The 22,223-nt window shown below is 39.7% G+C and overlaps 1 pseudogene and 5 gene segments (V, D, J or C); all 6 read right to left on the bottom strand.

Moving 5' to 3' along the window:
• LOC108277535 (immunoglobulin heavy variable 2-26-like) lies at window positions 1-493 on the bottom strand. The segment is given in 2 exon segments: window positions 1-326; window positions 409-493. Coding segments are annotated over 2 exon segments (369 nt in total).
• An 11,893-nt stretch (window positions 494-12,386) lies between these two features.
• Window positions 12,387-12,997, bottom strand: LOC108275180 (Ig heavy chain V region 914-like). The segment is given in 2 exon segments: window positions 12,387-12,831; window positions 12,925-12,997. Coding segments are annotated over 2 exon segments (393 nt in total).
• A 104-nt stretch (window positions 12,998-13,101) lies between these two features.
• LOC108275172 (Ig heavy chain V region PJ14-like) lies at window positions 13,102-14,110 on the bottom strand (annotated as a pseudogene).
• A 3,270-nt stretch (window positions 14,111-17,380) lies between these two features.
• On the bottom strand, window positions 17,381-18,131 carry LOC128634979 (Ig heavy chain V region 914-like). The segment is given in 3 exon segments: window positions 17,381-17,703; window positions 17,830-17,982; window positions 18,122-18,131. Coding segments are annotated over 3 exon segments (486 nt in total).
• A 709-nt stretch (window positions 18,132-18,840) lies between these two features.
• On the bottom strand, window positions 18,841-19,984 carry LOC128628687 (Ig heavy chain V region 914-like). The segment is given in 2 exon segments: window positions 18,841-19,732; window positions 19,843-19,984. Coding segments are annotated over 2 exon segments (360 nt in total).
• A 322-nt stretch (window positions 19,985-20,306) lies between these two features.
• On the bottom strand, window positions 20,307-21,896 carry LOC108261701 (Ig heavy chain V region 914-like). The segment is given in 2 exon segments: window positions 20,307-21,496; window positions 21,607-21,896. Coding segments are annotated over 2 exon segments (360 nt in total).
• Between the last annotated feature and the right edge of the window lie 327 nt (window positions 21,897-22,223).

Here is a 22,223-nt window from a genome sequence, read left to right as displayed (position 1 = left end):
TCACTGTGGTTCACGAGCGCAGTAATACACAGCTGTGTCTTCAGTCTGCATGTTCTGCCCTGTTAATATTACTGTGCTGCTGGACGTGTCTCGAGAGATGACAAACTTGTCTTTAAGTGAATCTTTCTTATTAATACCCCCATCATAATAAATGCTGTTGATCCATTCCAGAGATTTTCCTGCAGGTTGTCGAATCCAAGCTGTTCCATAGTGGCTGCTGCTATCAGTGATAGAAGCTCCAGACACTCTACAGGTGATGGTTAAAGTCTCTCCTGGCTTTATAACCACTGAGTCTGGCTGGATGAGCTCAGTAGCACAGAACACATCTGTGAAAAGAGAAAAAGGAAAGGTTCACATGTGGAACTGAAAGGATCAGATAAAGTAATAAAGTTTAATCCAAACACTCACAGGGGCCGAGAGCCAGCAGCAGCAGTGGAGCTGAAGTAAACATGTTTGTGTTGAAGGAGAATTAATGAGAACCGCTTTCTCTCTAGATAAGCACAGTGCTAATATTACAAGCGTAGGTGGAGATTTGCATAAATATTACAGAGAAGCTGTGTTGAGTGCAGCTCTGCAGCTGTTAATCACAGTCACATCCCACTCTAGAGAATTACATGAAGACAGATATTTTCTCATTTGAACAAATTTCCTGGTAAATGTAATCTCTAAGTTTTATTTTATAGACATAGAAGAGAGGCTGTTAAAATACAGTAACTGCTGTGAATAACTGCTTCCATAATTGCCACTCTCACACAGTGAAATATTAGTGTTTTCAGAACAGAATGTAGCTAAAACTTTTTATTGGTGGCATTAAAACTGGGCTCTATATTTAACATTATAATCAAACTGTGTAATAGAAAATGCCCCATGCAGTCAAATCATTTTCATTCTGTTTAGTCTGTACTCTAGAGGCTTTAACTGATACAGAGAGGAATTGCTAATTTCATGTTGAGGTTCTAGGTCAGGGTAGACATCCACCTTCTCAATCACCGCTGAAGGCATGTTAAGGAGATCAGGTTTAGGGAACGTGTCACTCTGTGTAATCACCTGACACCACTCTCACTGATAGGCTGCATGAATCTACAGTCTGGGCTGAACCAGATGTAACTGGTAAATTCACATATCCCAGAATCCATCTGAACAGCACACACCCTCATTTTCATTTGAATGAAATTTAAAACATCAGTTTGAAATAGCTGTTGAACATTTTATACACACAGTATGAAGCTCTGTGGATTTATTTAACTCTGTGAATTAGACAGAACGTGTGACTCTGGTGTGAATATTTGAGCTTCACTTAAAATAAATGAACTTGTAAGTGAATGTGAAGTTTTTATACAGCACTGCAGCTGTTTGTGTCAGTGTTTTGTTCGAGCACAGTAATACACAGCTGTGTCTTCAGTCTTCAGGCTGGTCATGTGCAGATACACCTGCTTCTTGCTGTTGTCTCTGGAGATGGTGAATCTTCCCTGAACAGACTGAGAGTATTGTTTAGTACTACCACTCGGAGCAGAAATGAGTGAGATCCACTCAAGTCCTTTTCCTTGAGCCTGTCTAATCTACTGAAGCTAAAGCTGATCATTTGGTTATTCAGGATAACTACAGAACAGCTTGGATTTACCAACTGAAATAAAACACTTTGATTTGGATAATTGTTCGGCAGTGGGTAGCATTGATGGTTCACAGCTCCAAGGTCCCCAATTCGATCCTGAGCTCAGGTTATTGTCTGCCAGGAGTTTCACATGTTCTCTCTGTATGTCTGTGTGGGTGTTCTCCTGGTTCTCTGGTTTACTCCCACCTCCCAAAAATATGCTGGTAGGTGAATTGGCTAATGTAAATTGCCCCTGGGTGTTAATGAGTGTGAATATGGTGTCACATCAAGGGTGTTTTAAAAATGCAGGACTGCATTGAGTAAACATACTTTCTTGGTAACAAAGAAAACAATTTATGTGCTTTAGATGAATTTAGATGCAATTTATCAGTGTAATTTAGAGAACTGTAAGATGAAACTCATTAAAGCTGTTAAAGCCAAATGCACAGTATACAGATATCACCTGGCCTTTAGAGAATCTGAATGCAGCAGTAACACATCACCTCCTTCAAGAAAACATTACAGAGTATAATACACATTCATTTGTCTCTGGTTTGTAATACATAAATTTACATAAATGACAACAGTAATGACTTGTTCAAAAATTATGTGTGTGGTTTTAGTACAGTTGCTTCCTTAGCTCAAGTCACTGTGGTTTGTCGGGCACAGTAATAAACCACAGTGTCCTCTGTCTTCAGACCTCTAAGTACTATGTGCTTGCTGGGATGTCCTCTGTAAAAATGAGCTGTTTTTTCACAGACTCTGCATATGTTGCTTTATTATTGCTTGTATTCATCAAGGTAATCCACTCCAGAGCTTTCCCTGGTTTCTGTCGAATCCAGTATATGTTGTAGCTTGTCATTGAAAATCCACTTATTTTACACAAAATCTTCACAGTTTCTCCAGGTCTCTTTACCACAGCAGGATACTAATCCAGTCTGATATCAGCACTGCAAAAACCTGCCAGGTAAAACAATCAAAAATAATTATTGATGCATTAAATCATACACTCACTAGTAAACATATAAAGAAGTCTCAGATACCTCGTGTTAACATTACTAGCATGCTAACATGTGCTAACATGCTTTCATGCAGATTTGATGAAGTTTTATTTAATGGGACATGTAACAATTATGGAAGGAGTCTCCAGTTTCAGTAAGTTTTCAGACACAGAAAACTCTTTAGAACAGATGACTTTGCATTTATCTTGTTTCTCAGCAACATGTCAACCTGCTTTTTATTTTCTTATTAATTTTGAGAGTGAGACAAAAGAGCATCTGAGACAGAACAACAGTTTATAACTTATTTGACGTAAGTGATAACGGGAACTAACTTGTGTGACGACACGCCCGCGGCCGACGCACAAGAAACCAAGATCGCTCCTCCCGCGACTGCCACTGTGGTGCTCAAGCGACAGCTCCACTTCAGCACCACCAATGTTTTGGACAGCCGGAGAACATGTGGCAGCTGGGCGGGGCCACCGACACTTACACGGCTGCTGAATGGCGGGTGGCACGGGAAAATACCACCATCCAGCAATTGACGGGAGAGTATTAAAGGGGGGAGACTCCACTCGCAAGAGAGAGGAGGCTCTCAGTGTACATGTGATAACCGTTGCAGTGTGTTTTGCAGAAAATCCCGATCTGAGCGAAGACTCCGCCCCCTGGCTGCACTCGCGGCTTCTCCTGACGGCAAGACGGGAACCCCGCTATTTGAGGAAACCCCCAGCATGCCTTACGCAACCCCACCGTGACGAAACACTTCACATCACACCCCCACTTCGACACCCACGCACAGATGCACACCTACACCCTCTCACAACCCGGTAGTGAATAAAGACTTCTCCAAGAGAGACACTGAAACTGCCTCCTGTGTGTCTGTGCTCTGTCCCCCACTGGCTAAGTTCCCTACACTGGTGGAGGATGCCGGCATGAGCAAAGACCCGGCCCTATAAAAAAAAAAAAAAAAAAAAAATTCCCCTTTTTTCTCTTCTTCCACAAAAGATGGATTCCCTGCTGCAGCAACTAATGGAGGCCAGCCTCCAGCAACAGATGATAATGCAGCAGCTCGCCCAGAGCCTACAGGTCGCAACCCAGGAGCTGGCCCTGAAAGCCATGACCTCTGTGACCGCCCCTCCTCACCCTGATCCCAGCCGAGAAGTCCAGGACCTGCTTCCCCATTTGTCCCCAGAGGACGATATCGAGGCCTACCTGCAAGCCTTTGAATGGGTCGCTCAGCAGGAAAGCTGGGGTATCGAAGAGTGGCCGCACATCTTCGGCCCGCTGCTTTCCGGAGAGGCGCGCACTGCTTACTATGCCCTCTCTCCCGAGGACGCCGGGGACTATGGAGCGGTAAAGAGAGAGATCCTGGCATGGTGTATCGGAACCCCCTCCAGGCGGCAGCGGAGTTCCACCAGTGGAGCTACAGGCCAGGAGCCAAGATATGTGGGCAGCCTCACCAAGAGGTGGCTCCAGCCAGACCTGCACTCTGCCACCGAGGTTGTAGAGAGGATGGCCATGGACCGGTTCCTGAGGACTCTGACACCCACAGAACGTCAGACCATGGGAATACAAGCCCCCGGGACACCCAGGGACCACCCTAGAACACACCCTGACCACCCTAGCGCTTGGCGAAGAGGGACAGCACCACCAAGGCCACCCGGACTACGGGACACCCGAGGACGAGCCCAGAACGCCCGAACCGGACCAGGGCATGCCGAAGAAGACCCAGCAAACCTGGCTAACAGGTCGTGTCCTCCCCACGCTGGCCCTGCCGAAACTGCCATTGGGGGCGAAGGAAGCACGAGTGCGGCAGGCCTACATGGCCTGAGTGAGGAGGACGCCGGGACAGAAAGTAAGCTGCACACACTCTCTAACCCACTCTCGTCTGTGTTCCAGCAGGTAAACCGGCAGGGGAACTTCGGCCGAGAACAGAAAGAGTTCTGAGGAAGTGTCGCAGGTAGCAGTGTCCCTCTAGCTGATGCTATTTTTCTAATCTCTATACTTTAAATTATATATTTTTTACCTTATGTTATTTCTTTACAACGTCTACAAATATAACTGATACTACTTTAGATAAAATAATCGTAACTTTGCGCTGTCGCTAAGTTTTATTTGGTCTTACAAACAGCCGCGACTAGCTTGTAGCTCACTAGCATCACCTTACCGCTAGCCTTGTTTACATTTCACATTTATCACATTTACCGCTGTGTTTGTTGTTTTTTTTGCCACTGTTTTTTAAAAAGCAAATATGTCTGTTGTTTCTCTGCTTTTGAGTGCATACGGTGCTGCTGGAACTGGAAGATTTGAAGAAACAGATTTGTGGCCTACTCGACAAGCAGGCCCAGCTGCTGGAGCGAAAAACCGTGCTGAAAACATCTTGTGCCTCTTTCTACACATCCAAGGTAAGCACGCAGCATCGTATTACCACTCCCAGGCCCTCTACGCCGTGTGTTTCTCTGTGCAGGGACCGTGCACCCAAGACTTTTCCAGCCAAGGGCTCCGTTATGCCTGAGCCGACTCACCACGGACCTTGGGTGCACCAGCAGCGAAAGGCGAGAGCCATACCCCGGGCGAGGACCTCTCCACCGTGTTCAAGATACCAACCAGGAACTGCTTCGCCCCTCTCTGCGGCAGTGGGCCTATCGGGTCCCGGAGGCCTGACGTAGGGCTATCGAGGAGGAGGTCAGCTGGATGCTGCGGGACAACATCGTAGAGGAGTCCAGCAGCGCCTGATCCAGCCCTATCGTAGTCGTACCTGAGCCCGACAGAAGTATGCACCTCTGCAAAGACTTCCGGAGGCTAAACCAGGTCTCCGAGTTTGACAGCTCTCCTCTCCCCCGGGTGGACGACCTAGTGGAGCGATTGGGGAGGGCTCGGTTCATCTCCACCCTGGACCTATTAAAGGGGTACTGGCAAGTGGCGCTGGCCCCAGAGGCGAGACCGAAGACTGCCTTCAGCACGGCAAACGGCCACTTTTTAGGACCATTTTTAAATCCTCTCCTGCCCACTTCTGTGCGTATTTTTTGTTTGGACGTGACTGTAATATTTTCTAACAAACTAAGTTGGTTCTTTTTCCCACAATATAAATATATCAGTCTTTTAAACCATTTGATTTGCATGATAGTGTTTAGGTGTTGCAAAGGTGCAATAGAACTAAAGTCATACTGCATTTCCTGCAAATGTAAAAACATGTACACATTCACAAAATATAAGAGCTACTACTATTTACTTATTAATTTACTTATTAATACTCATTAATTAATTCATTAAAACACGCACAGTGTGTATTATGCAATCTTTTTTTTTTATTAAGACACAGATATAACAGATCTGTAATGAGTTAGTTTTTAAACAATGTTGTAAATAGATTTTATGACTGTAATGGAAATTGCAGTAGGACAGCAGTCCTCTATCAGTCCTTTTAACCTCTCAGTCATTTTAATCTACTGTACTTCTAGGTACAGTATGTTTTTATTTGTGTCTTTAGTGATGGAGAACTGGCCCTGCAGAGACTGAGCAAATGCTGTACTAGTGCCACCATCAATGTATCCGATCCACTCCAGTCCTTGTCCTGGTTTCTGACAGATCCAGGTCATCCCGTAGCTCATTGAGAATCCGGAGACAGTACAGGACAGAGTGACTGACTCTCCAGGTCTCTTCACCACAGAAGCAGAGGAGGTCAGGGACTGTCCATAAGAATCTGGAAGAGAAGAGTATAACTAGGTAATGTTGTGTTATAATGCTTATCGGGACAGAATGGTTAATTTTCCTAGTAATAATCACATGAAAAAGTCTGAAATTTACATGAAATGAGAACAAATAAAATACAATGTCCTAAAATCATCCTTCTCTGAGTTCTGCTTCACCCAGATTTAAAGTGTATTGGAGTGTTCTCTATCACAGAGCTCACTGGAAACCTGAACAGCCAAGAACGTGCTGTTTATACCCGACTCTATTTGGATGGGGAGTGTCCATGACCACCATGGATGTGTTAAATTCACAACCACAGGCTGCTCAGTGTATAGATGAGTGGATGATTATAAGGTCAGTTTTACTAAATGTAGCTGACTGAAGACACCAAAAATGTTACTGTATACACTACAAATTCATAGGAATGTTATGCATAGATGGTTTAGTTTAAACAGACTGCCCCTTCAATGTAAAATAACAGTAACTTGGACCTCAATTGAAAATAAACTGCTGTTGAACATTTCTGCTAAAAGACATGGACACTTGGAGCATTATATACAATACAACAGAAGCGGAGGAGCTCAGTGACAGATTCAGTAAGGAATAAAACACTTTGGGAGGAAAATAATCAACAATGAATTAAAACAGATTTCCTGTTACCACCAAAAGTATTTGTCATCAATTACATTATTGCAGTTATAAAAAGTCGTTTCCTAACCAGCCTCACCAGTCAAATAGTTTCATAAACTATTTACAAATATTTTAAAAAGTAAAAATGAATTAAGCAGTTTTTATACAATGTGAATTCAGTTATATCAAAATCAAATACTGCTTTCAAAAGTGTCAAAAAAGTAGAAGTTTAACTAGAGATTCAGATTTCATTTCATTTAAAGCAGCTAAAAAGATATATAATATATTCTTAATAACTATGAACTGAGTAAATTTTTTTTATTCGTTTTTTGTTAAATTATTATCTAAGTGTCTAGGCTGAAGTGTTTGCAATGTGGGTGTTGTGAAACTCCATGAGTAACTAGGCATTTCAATTCCCAGCAGCCACTGCACCATTGCATCACGGTCACATGACCAGCCGCACCTGACTCTCATCCCGATTAACGAGCAGCTGTGTATTTAAGTCACTGTTTGTACAGCACTCGGTGTCTAGCTTTGTTTCTTTCAGGTTGTCATGTTATGTGTGCCCGTTCCCTATGCTTAGTGATGTTTGTGGTTGGTTTGAATTCCTATTAAACTCTGAAACTGCAAGCGCATCTGTCTCTACATTCGTGACAGTGCAGATGAAGACGATGTTTTTGTGCAGCGCTGCAGCTTGTTCTGTCAGTGTGGATCACGAGCGCAGTAATACACAGCTGTATCTTCATTCTGCATGTTCTGTCTCTGTAAGGTCACAGGTTGTTGACTCCAAGCTGTTCCATAGTGGCTGCTGTTAGGCTATATCTTGATATATGATGGGGTTTGTAATTAGATTATTACTTATATAGAAAGTAATAATCTAATTATTGACCTTATTCTGAGTAAGACAATATTGTGATTAAGGTGTTTACATGAGTTGCTTTCAGAATATCCCTTTCATGTTCCTGTTTTACATGCTAACATAGATCGATCTAACGGCACACATCATTACTTCCCCAAGCCGTCTGACATTTCCTCCAGAATTTCACATTTCATCTTTATCGTACTATATACAGTTTTGGCTGTTTCTTTTTTCAATTTTATGAAATCAAGTGCAATTAATTATTTGTCATGCTGTACGTGCAAATAGTACGTACTATTCTGATAGATACATCGCATGTAGTAGCTGCCCACTGAGAATCGGGAGACAGTACAGGACAGAGTGACTGACTCTCCAGGTCTCTTCACTACAGAAGCAGAGGAGGTCAGTAACTGTCAACAAGAATCTGGAAGAGAAGAGTATAACTAGGTAATGTTATGTTATAATGCTTATCGGGACAGACTGGCTCATTTTCCTAATAATTCTCACATGAAAAAATCTGAAACGTACGTGAAATGAATACAAATAAAATACAATGTCCTAAAATCATCCTTCTGAGTTCTGCTTCACCCAGATTTAAAGTGTATGTGAGTCTTATCTATCACAAAGCTCACTGGAACTAGAACAACCAAGAACATGCTGAAGTCTGAAACTTACATGAGTTTTACATAAGTTTTTTACAGCTCTGGGGTCTGTTGTGTCAATGTGACTCTCGTGCACAGTAATAAACAGCCGTGTCTTCAGCTTTCAGACTGTTCACTTCTAGGTACAGTATGTTTTTATTTGTGTCTTTAGTGATGGAGAACTGGCCCTGCAGAGACTGAGCAAATGTTGTGCTAGTGCCACCATCAATGTATCCGATCCACTCCAGTCCTTGTCCTGGTTTCTGACGGATCCAGGTCATCCCGTAGCTCATTGAGAATCCGGAGACAGTACAGGACAGAGTGACTGACTCTCCAGGTCTCTTCACCACAGAAGCAGAGGAGGTCAGGGACTGTCCATAAGAATCTGGAAGAGAAGAGTATAACTAGGTAATGTTGTGTTATAATGCTTATCGGGACAGAATGGTTAATTTTCCTAGTAATAATCACATGAAAAAGTCTGAAATTTACATGAAATGAGAACAAATAAAATACAATGTCCTAAAATCATCCTTCTCTGAGTTCTGCTTCACCCAGATTTAAAGTGTATTGGAGTGTTCTCTATCACAGAGCTCACTGGAAACCTGAACAGCCAAGAACGTGCTGTTTATACCCGACTCTATTTGAATAGGGAGTGTCCATGACCACCATGGATGTGTTAAATTCACAACCACAGGCTGCTCAGTGTATAGATGAGTGGATGATTATAAGTAGTGTTGGGTCCAAGTCCATCTTTGTCGAGTCCTTAAACAATCGAGTACAAGTCCGAGTCCAAAAGGGATTGAGTTGGACTCAAGTCGAGTCTGGCCGAGTCCAGAAAGTAATTAAAGTGAAAAAAGATTTGAAATTGCTATTGTAAACTCAACACTGTTGAGTGTTAAATTAATATTTTAACCTTCACAAACCAATGGCAAAATAACCTTGTAACATGTAACAGAAAATACCACTATTACATCTTGACATTGCCATTTAATATATTTTATTTGTCATCAGTACCTCAACTAGCTTCCTCTCAAAAATGGTTTCAAAGAAAAAAAAAGAAATGTAGAACTTTTATTACAAGTGTATGAAAATACAAATTAACCTGTTTTGTTATTGTATCACACTATATTGTGTCCTCCAGTTCAAGTTGACATTTCAGTGATTTGATGCGTCTCCCCCACAGTTATATAGGCTGAGAGAGAGAGAGAGAGAGAGAGAGAGAGAGAGAGAGAGAGAGAGAGAGAGAGAGAGTACGAGTACAGAGTACAGTCACATTTAGCAGCATGTCCTAGCATGTCCAAGTTTCATCTTTATCACTGCTTTTAATCTGTCTATGAATGACAACAAACTAATTTCTGAACACAGCTCTGTTTTTGTACCTTTTTCATTTTAATTCCTAATTTTATGATATTTACTACATTAAGAAGTACATTCACATTTTACATGAAATTCAAGACTGGAATAACCAAATGCTAATGTTTAGGGGTGGGTGATACGACTACAATCTTATTTCACGATAATGATACATTTTCTCAGTTAGGACTATCAGTAATCAAGTAAGAAATAATACAGAAATTGAATAACTCACTTAAATGTAAAATAAAATAGATTTCACTGTATGACATACAGTGCTTCTTATTAAATTGACTGACTTCAGTACCTGGTGGTGTAATCTCGCGAGATCACGCGAGACTGTAACATGTGACGTCAGCACATGTATGAATTCAGCACAGCAATCTGCAATGGCAGAGCAAGAAGATGTCATACGGTTTTAGATTTAAAGGTAAGTCAGTATTTGTAAGCCAAAATGCTTTTTAATTTACATATAAAGTGTGAAATTGCTAAAATGACTGATGCCAATTCCTGGTAAAGCATCCACTACAGTTTGCTAATGGCTAGTTAGTTAGGGAACAAATGTTAGATTGCCAGTTTAGTTATTTTTACCTAATTGTCCTAAAGTGTGTAAGATATAACGTACCCTTTATTTTATGTGTTTACTGCTACCTTAATGTCTCAACTGGTGATAATTTGAGCGCCTTTTGGTTCCATTTTGGCGGTTCCCTTTTAAGCACATAAAAATGACGCTGGGCTTTTAATAGCGCGTAAAGTGATTTTGGCTAGCTGGTGATAAAAATCTGGCATCATTTTGCTGTTTGCCCTCAATATAAGGTGGATTATAAATTAGCTTATATTCGTGACCCCCTATGGATGTATTAAATCCACAACCACATGCTGCTCAGTGTGTAGATGAGTGGATGATTATAAGGTTCTATGTAGAACCCTACAACAGAATGTTTCACTATCAGAAAGGGTTCCAAGTAGAACCATTTTTACAAGAACCATTACTCATCTAATGAAGACTTTAGGAAACCAAGAACCTGTTTTACTAAATGTATTTGAGTGAAAACCCCCAAAATATGTTTTTATACATTATAAATTCATTGAAATGGTTATGAATAGATAACACTTGGAGCTTTATCTAAAATACCACAGAAGAAGAGGAGCTCAGTGACAGATTCAGTAAGGAATAAAACACTTCGGGAGGACAATAATCAAAAATGAATCAAAGCAGAGTTCCTGTTTGTCACGACTTCCCCTTTAAGCAGCGTGCTGAAGAGCATGTGAATGCACGCTGCCGTGCAAGGTGCGCGAGCACCTGCTTTTCGTTGTTGACATTCGTGACATTTGGACACGTGTGTTTGTTTATGTTTTTGTCATGTCTCCTCCCTGCTCTGTCATTGGCTGGGATTTCACGTGTGTCTGAATCGCTCTCAGATGTGAGCATTTACGACACTGATCATGTCCGCATATATACCGCACGCCTCCTAGCACACAACGCGGAATATAAGAGTAGTTTAGATAGATTAGAACCTTAGTATTGATTCCTTACTAGTTAGTCATTGTCTCAGTCTCAGTCACAGTCACAGTCATAGTTCTTGTCCATGTTATGTTTCATGTTTAGATTCTTCTGTTTAGTTCACGCTGGTTTCTCTGCTCCCAGTTCATAGTCATAGCTTATGTTTCATGTTTTGTATCTCGACCTGTTTTCTGTGACCACGACATAGTTTCCAGTCTTGCCCAGTTTATGCCTGTTTGCCGATCGCCTGATCTCTTGCATGTTTTGGATTACGTTTTTGGATCTCGATTTGGATTAACCTGCCCGTGTCTCTCAATAAAACCTGCTCAAAATGCGATTGCATTCGTCATATCTCCGTTACGTCACAAAACGTGACACTGTTAAACATAGCTATCAAACAGGTAGTGAAAGAGGTCGCGGTGATAGTCAGTGCAGTCCTCTGTGTAGTGTATTGAGTCAACAAATATATATATATATTTTTATTTTATTAACACAAGTGATATGTTAGCTGGACATTCAAACGCATTTAATTTCAGATAGCTAAAAAAAACTAGATAATATATTTTATTAAGCATGATCTGAGAAAAACTTTGTATTAATAAATAATGATCTTGGTGTCTATGCTGAAGTGTTTATAATGTGGGGATTATTCGCTCAGTTAAATGTAGTTATTATTTCAATACAGAACTGAATTGTGATGATCATGTTTTTGTGAAGTGTGGATCCCGAGCGCAGTAATACACAGCTGTGACTTCAGTCTGCATTTTCTGTCTCCGTAAGATCACTGTGTTACTGGAAGTGTCTCGAAAGATGACAAACTTGTCTTCAGGTGAATCTTTATTATAAAAATCCCCATCATAATCAATGGTGTTGATCCACTCTAAAGCTTTACCTGAAGGTTGTTGGATCCAAGCTGTGTAATAGCTGGTAACTAAATGTGAATCCTTGCAGTTGATGGAGAGACTCTGGCCTGGCTGGACTGTCATGGACTCTCAATCAAACATTTACTCCAGTTGTTTCTTAAATATTTTATACAATGAGAGATTCATAATGGTTCAAAATCAGGCTTTGAGCAATGTATGTATATATTTTTTAATGACTATTTGTGTGTTTAATTGTGAAATTCATTCCTCTGGATAAAATGTAATAGTGTGATTGAGATGGTTTATTAGTTGCATTGAGAGGATCTCTAACATGTCTCAAAGGAGAATCTCAAAAGGAGAAATGTTTTTGTAAGGAGAATCCACTATTCTGTGTCACTGTGACTCTTGCGCAGTAATACACAGCTGTGTCTTCAGTTTGCAGATTCTGTCCTCCAATTGTTATTGTGTTAGTAGCAGTGTCTCTGGAGATGCTGAACTTATTTTTCAGTTTGTCACTGTAAGCTGTACTACCACCACTACTGATGTATCCAATCCACTCCAGAGCTTTTCCTGCAGGTTGTCGGATCCAGTCTGTACGATAGCTGGTAACTGAATATGAAACCTTGCAGTTGATGGAGAGACTCTGGCCTGGCTGGACTGTCATGGAAGCAGGCTGAGTCAGTTCTTCACCATGCACATCTATGGAGGAAAACACATGGTGATATCCCACACAATATATGCTGCACATTTATTGTTATTGTAGTACATGAATGAATTTGATAAAGCACTCACAGGAAGCAGCTGCCAGCAGGAGCAGTAGAGATGTAGAGAACATGGTGTGTGTTGATTGTACTGGGGTCTTCTCTGTTCTCCAAAGTTTAACAGAGACAATCACATCTCATAAATAGAGTGATATCCAACCCTGACGCTTGAATTTGCATATCTGGTCATGATGGGAGGAGAACGTATTCAAAACGTGCTTAAATCATATGGAAGAGATTCATCTCATGAAGGATATGTGGATTTTTAATGGAATAGAAGCCTCTTAATCAAATTCTATCATTTTCATTAAAATATTATAGAGTCAGTGTAAAAAGCACAAGGATTAAAGACAAAATTTTCATGGTAATAATTATCTGTGCTTGAGGATATTGAGATTATAATATAAAAATTCCACATCTCTTAAAAGTCATGACAAAACGCTCTCATACTTTTTCACACATGATCACAAAAATTCTAATTTGTTGATGTGCTTATTGTTAGGTAAAGATGCTACAGTATAACAAATTCTTCTAAGTGATGTGATTATAATAGTTTGTATAATGTGCAGCATTGTTAAAGAATTAGCATTATTATATTAGAAATATGGTTTAAATTCTACATTTTAAACATCTAAGAAAATAACTTTAAACTCTTTGTTTTCATTTGTGTGATTATATGTTTTTTAGTTAGACTTGGATAACTGTTGCACTTGTGGACTAATAGGCCTTTGTATAAGGTGTTTTTGTACAGGTTTATTGTTGATCCGTCTGACTGTGGTTGACGAGCACAGTGATACACAGCTGTGTCTTCAGTCTGCATGTTCTGTCCTGTTAATGTTACTGTGCTGCTGGACGTGTCTCTGGAAACCTGAAAGCTGCTTTTCAGTTTCTCACTGTATAATGTGCTACCGCTACCACATATATACGTCCGATCCATTCCAGAGCTTTTCCTGCAGGTTGTCGTATCCAGTTTGTACAGTAGCTGCTATCAGTTAATGAATATCCAGACACTTTGCAGGTCAAAGTCATTGACTGACCAGGGGTTAATACTGTGGATCCGGGCTGGATCAGCTCAACACAGTGAACACCTGTTAAAGAAAAGAACATTTTAATGCCAAAAAAGAAAAATGTGCCCAAAAGCCTTATTTATGTCAAATGTAAAAACACTTACAGTGTACGGCTGCCAGCAGCAGCAGCAGTAGGGATGTAGCGATCATGGTGTGTGTTGAAGCAGAATAAGTAAAAGATCTCAGTCTTCATTGCTTAAATATATAACAGGGAAGGACATTTGCATAGAGACACTCCTTATCTTAGTGTAAATTTTATGCAATCCTACATATCTGAATCAATATACATTATTAACGTATGTGACTATTTATTTTCATTTTCTCTTAATGCATAAATGTGTCTATACACATCCATCCACCCATCCATTTCCTATATTGCTTATCCTACAGGTGCAGGGAACCTGGAGCCTATCCTGGGGAGTGTTGGGCACAAGGCAGGTACACCCTGGACGGGGTGCCAGTCAATTGCAGGGCACAATCACATAAACATTCGCACACCCGTTCATACACTATGGACACTTTAGACATGCCAATCAACCTACCATGCCTGTCTTTGGTGGAAACCAGAGTACCTGTTGGAAGCCCCTGCAGCACGTGGAGAACATGCAAGCTCCAGAAACAGAGCAGCGGCATGAATCGAGCCCCAGACCCGGGAGGTTGTTAACCCCTAAGACACTGTATGCCCATGTCTATACACATTAACTGAATATTGTTTTCTTTTTGGGTTTACTTAGCCTCAGGGTGGTGTGGTGTTGTTGATCCATTACAATGTTAGAAGGAGCGCATTACATTAAGTAAGGAATAAAACACAGCATGGGTATTGTTACAGGGAATTAAGCAATGACAGTGTGGTGGGATGAAGCAGAGTCACAGTTACCACCATAAAGTTGATTTAAAAAATGCAGCTTATTACAGAGAAACTGCTCCATCCTGATTTGTTCCATACTGGAAAAGTAAAAGTTAAAGCTTCATTCAGTGATTCATTTTCATTTTCAATCTTGGTGTATGTAGTGTATGTACTCAGTAAGCACAGACTTTGGTCTTCTTTGGGAATTTGACAATAATATATAGTCTCAGTGTTCAATGTCTCATATTAACACATTTTAAATACATTTTAGTATTTAAATGTATTTAAAACATGAGGATGAGATTCATCTTATGAAAAACATGTGTCTTTTTAATGGAACAAATCTTTTTCATGACAGAAAGCTCTTTACCAATTCTGTTATTTGTATATCAATAATAAAGGGAATCAGGGTTAGGGATCAGTTAGCATTCACACTGTGTGTGTGTGCGTGTGTGTGTGTGTGTGTGTGTGTGTGTGTGTGTGAGTGAGAGAGAGAGAGAGAGAGAGAGAGAGAGATTCACATTGTAGGAGTGAGTGGATGTAAGAGAAAAATATAGTCAGGTGTGTGTGTGTGTGTGTGTGTGTGTGTGTGTGTGTGTGTGTGTGTGTGTGTGTGTGTGTGTGTGTGTGTTTTAATTCCTCTCCTGTATTTTTATTTGGACTTGACTGTGATATTTTCTAACAGTCTAACTTGGTTCTTTTCCTCCCACAATATACAGTGCACCCAGAAAGTATTCTTTTTCCACATTTTGTTATGTTACAGCCTTATTCCAAAATGGATTAAATTAATTATTTTCCTCAAAATTCTACAAACAATACCCCATAATGTCAACGTGAAAGAAGTTTGTTTGAAATCTTTACAAAAATCTATTAAAAATAAAAAACAAAAAAAAGCACATGTACATAAATATTCACAGCCTTTGCCCAATACTTTGTTGAAGCACCTTTGGCACCAATAACAGCTTCAAGTCTTTTTGAGAATGATGCTACAAGCTTGGCACACCTATTTTGGGGCAGGTTCTCCCAATCTTCTTTGCAGGACCTCTCAAGCTCCATCAGCTTGGATGGGGAGCGTTGGTGCACAGCCATTTTCAGATCTCTCCAGAGATGTTCAATCAGGTTCAAGTCTGTGCTCTGGCTGGGCCACTCAAGGACATTCAGAGAGTTGTCCTGTAGCCACTCCTTTGTTATCTTGGCTGTGTGCTTAGGGTCGTTGTCCTGCTGGAAGATGAACCTTTGCCCCAGTCTGAGGTCCAGAGTGCTCTGGAGCAGGTTTTCATCAAGGGTGTCTCTGTACATTGCTGCATTCATCTTTCCCTCGATCCTGACTAGTCTCCCAGTTCCTGCCACTGAAAAACATCCCCACAGCATGATGCTGCCACCACCATGCTTCACTGTAGGGATGGTATTGGCCAGGTGATCAGTGGTGCCTGGTTTCCTCCAGACGTGACGCTTGCAATTCAGGACAAAGAGTTCAATCTTTGTTCAGTCTTTAGTCTGAAAGTCCTTCAGGTGCCTTTTGGCAAACTCCAGGCAAGCTGTCATGAGCCTTTTACTGTGGAGTGGCTTCCATCTGGCCACTCTACTATTCAGGCTTGATTGATGGAGTTCTAAAGATATGGTTGTTCTTCTGGAAGTTTCTCCTCTCTCTACAGAGACACGCTGGAGCTCTGTCAGAGTGACCATTGGGTTTTTGGTCACAAAATTTACCACAGGTGGATTCCAATCAAGTTGTAGAAACATCTCAAGGATGATCAGTGGAAACAGGATGCACCTGAGCTCAATTTTGAGTGTCATGGCAAAGGCTGTAAATACTTATGTAAGTGTGCTTTTTTTTGTTTTTTTATTTTTAATAAATTTGTAAAGATTTCAAACAAACTTCTTTCATGTTGTCATTATGGGGTATTGTATGTAGAATTTTGAGAAAAATAATTAATTTAATCCATTTTGGAATAAGACTGTAACATAACAGAAAAGTGAAGCGCTGTGAATGCTTTCCGGATGCACTGTAAACATATTAGTCCATTAAATGACAATGATACTAACAAGCAGAAAACACATCATACTCAGTCCACTGCCATGTTAATGTTTCTGGCCTTTTGTGGGTCACACAAGCTTCATATCTGACTACCTGCTCCTGTGGCTTTATTATAGCTGATGCTCTAGTTGAACTCTAATTTGTACTTTTCTCGCAACCTAATTTTTTAATAATCAAAATAATTCGAACTAATGTCTTAGTTTTTAAACAATGTTGTAAATAGATTTTATGACTGTGATGGAAATCCCAGAAGGACATCAGTCCTCTCTCAGTACTTTTAATCTCTCAGTCATTTTAACCTCAACATGTTGGGTAGGTGTTGTGTTGTGTAAGTAGAGAAAGAGCACCTCTCAGAGGACTTAAAGCATAATGAAAAACATAATGTTCATAATTTCTAAGTGGGTGCAGATATATAAATACATAAAATTTGCTTTATGCATATAGGATGTGATGGATTTCCATAAATGGTACCTTTTAGGTTTTAACTCAAAATAAACTTCACACATATGTGAGGTTTAATTTTTGCACAGTCCTCTCACTGAGATGTACAGCTGTGCATCTTTGCACAATAATAAACAGCTGTGTCTTCTGGCAGCAGGCTGCTGATATCTAAGTAAAGCACATTGTTGCTCATGTCTCTGGAGATGCTGAAGAGAGTTTTAAAGGAAGCTCCAGAGGCTATGTCTCCACCACCCCTTATGATCCCGATCCACTCCAAGCCTTTTCCTGGAGGCTTTCTGATCCAGCCTGTGCTGTAGCTAGTGAGGGCATAGCCAGAAATCTGACAGGACAACTTCACTGAAGCTCCGAGAGGTTTAACCTCAGCAGGAGACGGGGTCAGACTGATGCCATGCACATCTAAGAAGAGGAGAGTGGTAAAACATACAGAAGCTATTAAACACACTTCACTTCAACTGACATTGAAATACTGAGCATATAAAAAGGTGATTAAAGTGTTTAGGGACATGTTTACTCACAGGGCACAGAGGATATCTATGTCTTTTAGAAAAGACTGTCGGATCCAAGCCATCCAGTAACTACTAATGTCCAATCCAGAAGCTGTGCAGGTCAGTTTATGAGACTGATCAGGTTTGAGGATCACTGAATCAGACTCGATTAGTGTCTGACTGCAGGAATCTGAAAAAGAATACTCAAAGATTTGTGTTAAAGTATAAAAAAAAGAGAGAGAAAGAAATTGTTTTGTTTAAAATATGAAATAAATGATAATATTAACATTGAATGAACATTGCTAGAGCAAAGTAACTCAAAACTCTACGTAGTCCCATGTCAATCAATTAAAACAATTACTGTTGCTGTTAATGAACGCAAACTGCTGGTGTGTTGTTGCGCTGAACGTATATCAGCATAAATGCTTCAAACACAGGATATAATTTGCATGGCATGCCCACTAGAGGCATGAAAATGATTCACAGATAAACAGCCATGAAGAGAAAGAGCTTACTGTAAAACTCCAGCTGTGTTCCATGATGTCAAGTCCGTAACTGCTCTTTACTCATTAGATATCATGTCCTTTTAGTAAATCACTGTGTATCACTGTAACACCCAGAAGAACATGAAGTTTTCTGATCACTGAACAACACAAACATGTCCAGTCCTTTCAGAAACTGTCATTTTTCAGCTGTGTGTCTAATCCAGGTTATCCAATACAAACTGAATGTAGTTCCAGACATAATGCAGGTCGCAAATCATCACTGTTATTAAAGCTTTGTGAATGATGATATAATGTATAACATTTAGAGTTATTTATTATTACCTTTGCAGAGTAGTGTAATTAAATATACAGTAATACTATGATAATGTTAGCAGCAAAGATAAATTATCTGTCAGTTGTTTAATGTAAGTGAGATGATGGTGAATCATTGCAGTCTGTGAGGAGAGAGAAGCTGAATGTGTATTAATGAGCAGTTAGAGATGGAAAAAAAGATTGTGTTTATACACTGTAACAGCAAACAAATTCACATTTCAAACGAAAAGTTTAAGCAGAGGTTTATTTGTAGAAAATTAAACAATTGATCCTGCAATGTTACCCTCTGTACCACCATGCTGCCCTAAAGCATATTAATAAGAACGAGTCCTTTGTCATTATCAGCCTATACACATTGCATCTAGATAATTATATTTTATTTTATAGAACAAAAACTGAAAGTTTTATGGCATTGAGTTCTGTTTACTCTCTCTGTGAACAACTGTTTCCATAGTTCTCACAACACTGTGAAATATTGCTGTGTTCAAGTTGGGAACTTTTATACTGGCTGGAGCTCATTACACACACTCTCTGAAACATTTAGTTAAGTTAAAGAATTCAATTTTAGATTTTGTCAACGTAATGTGTATTACACTGTTGTGTGTGTGTGTATATATATATATATATACAGACATGACTTAAGTAATCTTACACTAGCATAAAAGTCCAGACAACATTCACAACAAACCACGTGCAGTAAACATCAAAACGTTTTGGTTCTTTTACCTCCATGAATACACTGCTTATGAAAATTTGAGCTTGTCATGTGACTAAAGCAAGCATGTGTTTTTGTACTGATGTCTAGGGAGAAGTATCACTGTGGGTCACGGGCGCAGTAATACACTGCAGTGTCTTCTGTCCTCACGCTGGTCATGTGCAGATATACCTGCTTCTTACTGTCATCTCTGGAGATGGTGAAGCGGCCATTAACTGCACTGGAGTAATACTTGTTACTGCCGTGGTTAGTTGCAACAAATTCCAGCCCTTTTCCAGGCGCCTGTCTGATCCAAGCCATGTAATAGCTACTAATGTCCAATCCAGAAGCTGTGCAGGTCAGTTTATGAGACTGATCAGGTTTGATGATCACTGAATCAGACTCGATAAGAGTCTGACTGCAGGAATCTGAAAAACAAGAAAGCACAAAGTAAAAAAAGTGTCAAAGTAAAAAAAGAATCTATGGAAAAATGTTAAAATGTTTTTCTGTATGAAATGAATAATAATAGGCTACTAACATTGCATGAACATTGCTAGAGCAAAGCAACTGAAAACTCTGCCTGGTCCCATCTCAAATAATTTAAATGATTACTGTTGCTGTAAATGAACACAAATTGCTGGTGTGTTGTTGAGCTGAACGTATAACAGCATAAATTCTTCAAACACAGGATATCATTTGCATGGCACGCCCACTAGAGACATAAAAACATTTCACAGAGGAATAGCCATGAAGAGAAAAAGCTTACTGTAAACTCCAGCTGTGTTTCATGCTGTCAAATCCATAACTGCTCTTTACTCATTAGATATCATGACTTTTTAGGACATAACTATGTATCACTGTAACACCCAGAAGGACATGAAGTTTTCTGATCACTGAACAACACAAACATGTCCAGTCCTTTCAGAAACTGTCATTTTTCAGCTGTGTGTCTAATCCAGGTTATCCAATACAAACTGAATGTAGTTCCAGACATAATGCAGGTCGCAAATCATCACTGTTATTAAAGCTTTGTGAATGATGATATAATGTATAACATTTAGAGTTATTTATTATTACCTTTGCAGAGTAGTGTAATTAAATATACAGTAATACTATGATAATGTTAGCAGCAAAGATAAATTATCTGTCAGTTGTTTAATGTAAGTGAGATGATGGTGAATCATTGCAGTCTGTGAGGAGAGAGAAGCTGAATGTGTATTAATGAGCAGTTAGAGATGGAAAAAAAGATTGTGTTTATACACTGTAACAGCAAACAAATTCACATTTCAAACGAAAAGTTTAAGCAGAGGTTTATTTGTAGAAAATTAAACAATTGATCCTGCAATGTTACCCTCTGTACCACCATGCTGCCCTAAAGCATATTAATAAGAACGAGTCCTTTGTCATTATCAGCCTATACACATTGCATCTAGATAATTATATTTTATTTTATAGAACAAAAACTGAAAGTTTTATGGCATTGAGTTCTGTTTACTCTCTCTGTGAACAACTGTTTCCATAGTTCTCACAACACTGTGAAATATTGCTGTGTTCAAGTTGGGAACTTTTATACTGGCTGGAGCTCATTACACACACTCTCGGAAACATTTAGTTAAGTTAAAGAATTCAATTTTAGATTTTGTCAACGTAATGTGTATTACACTGTTGTGTGTGTGTGTGTGTATATATATATATATACAGACATGACTTAAGTAATCTTACACTAGCATAAAAGTCCAGACAACATTCACAACAAACCACGTGCAGTAAACATCAAAACGTTTTGGTTCTTTTACCTCCATGACTACACTGCTTATGAAAATTTGAGCTTGTCATGTGACTAAAGCAAGCATGTGTTTTTGTACTGATGTCTAGGGAGAAGTATCACTGTGGGTCACGGGCGCAGTAATACACTGCAGTGTCTTCTGTCCTCACGCTGGTCATGTGCAAATATACCTGCTTCTTACTGTCGTCTCTGGAGATGGTGAAGCGGCCATTAACTGCACTGGAGTAATACTTGTTACTGCTGTAGACAGTTGCAACAAATTCCAGCCCTTTTCCAGGCGCCTGTCTGATCCAAGCCATGTAATAGCTACTAATGTCCAATCCAGAAGCTGTGCAGGTCAGTTTATGAGACTGATCAGGTTTGATGATCACTGAATCAGACTCGATAAGAGTCTGACTGCAGGAATCTGAAAAACAAGAAAGCACAAAGTAAAAAAAGTGTCAAAGTAAAAAAAGAATCTATGGAAAAATGTTAAAATGTTTTTCTGTATGAAATGAATAATAATAGGCTACTAACATTGCATGAACATTGCTAGAGCAAAGCAACTGAAAACTCTGCCTGGTCCCATCTCAAATAATTTAAATGATTACTGTTGCTGTAAATGAACACAAACTGCTGGTGTGTTGTTGAGCTGAACGTATAACAGCATAAATTCTTCAAACACAGGATATCATTTGCATGGCACGCCCACTAGAGACATAAAAACATTTCACAGAGGAATAGCCATGAAGAGAAAAAGCTTACTGTAAACTCCAGCTGTGTTTCATGCTGTCAAATCCATAACTGCTCTTTACTCATTAGATATCATGACTTTTTAGGACATAACTATGTATCACTGTAACACCCAGAAGGACATGAAGTTTTCTGATCACTGAACAACACAAACATGTCCAGTCCTTTCAGAAACTGTCATTTTTCAGCTGTGTGTCTAATCCAGGTTATCCAATACAAACTGAATTTAGTTCCAGAAATAATGCAGGTCACAAATCATCACTGTTGTTAAATCTTGGTGAAAATGGTATAGTGTATAACATTTAGAGTTATTTATTATTACCTTGGCAGAGTAGTGTAATGAAATATATAATAATACTATGATAATGTTAGCAACAAAGAGCAATTATCTGTCAGTTGTT

The sequence above is a fragment of the Ictalurus punctatus genome, chromosome 2, assembly GCF_001660625.3.
Source record: "Ictalurus punctatus breed USDA103 chromosome 2, Coco_2.0, whole genome shotgun sequence".
NCBI classification, from domain to species: domain Eukaryota; kingdom Metazoa; phylum Chordata; class Actinopteri; order Siluriformes; family Ictaluridae; genus Ictalurus; species Ictalurus punctatus.
The sequence above is the reverse complement of the archived record's forward strand: the minus strand, read 5'-3'. Positions and strand labels throughout refer to the sequence as shown.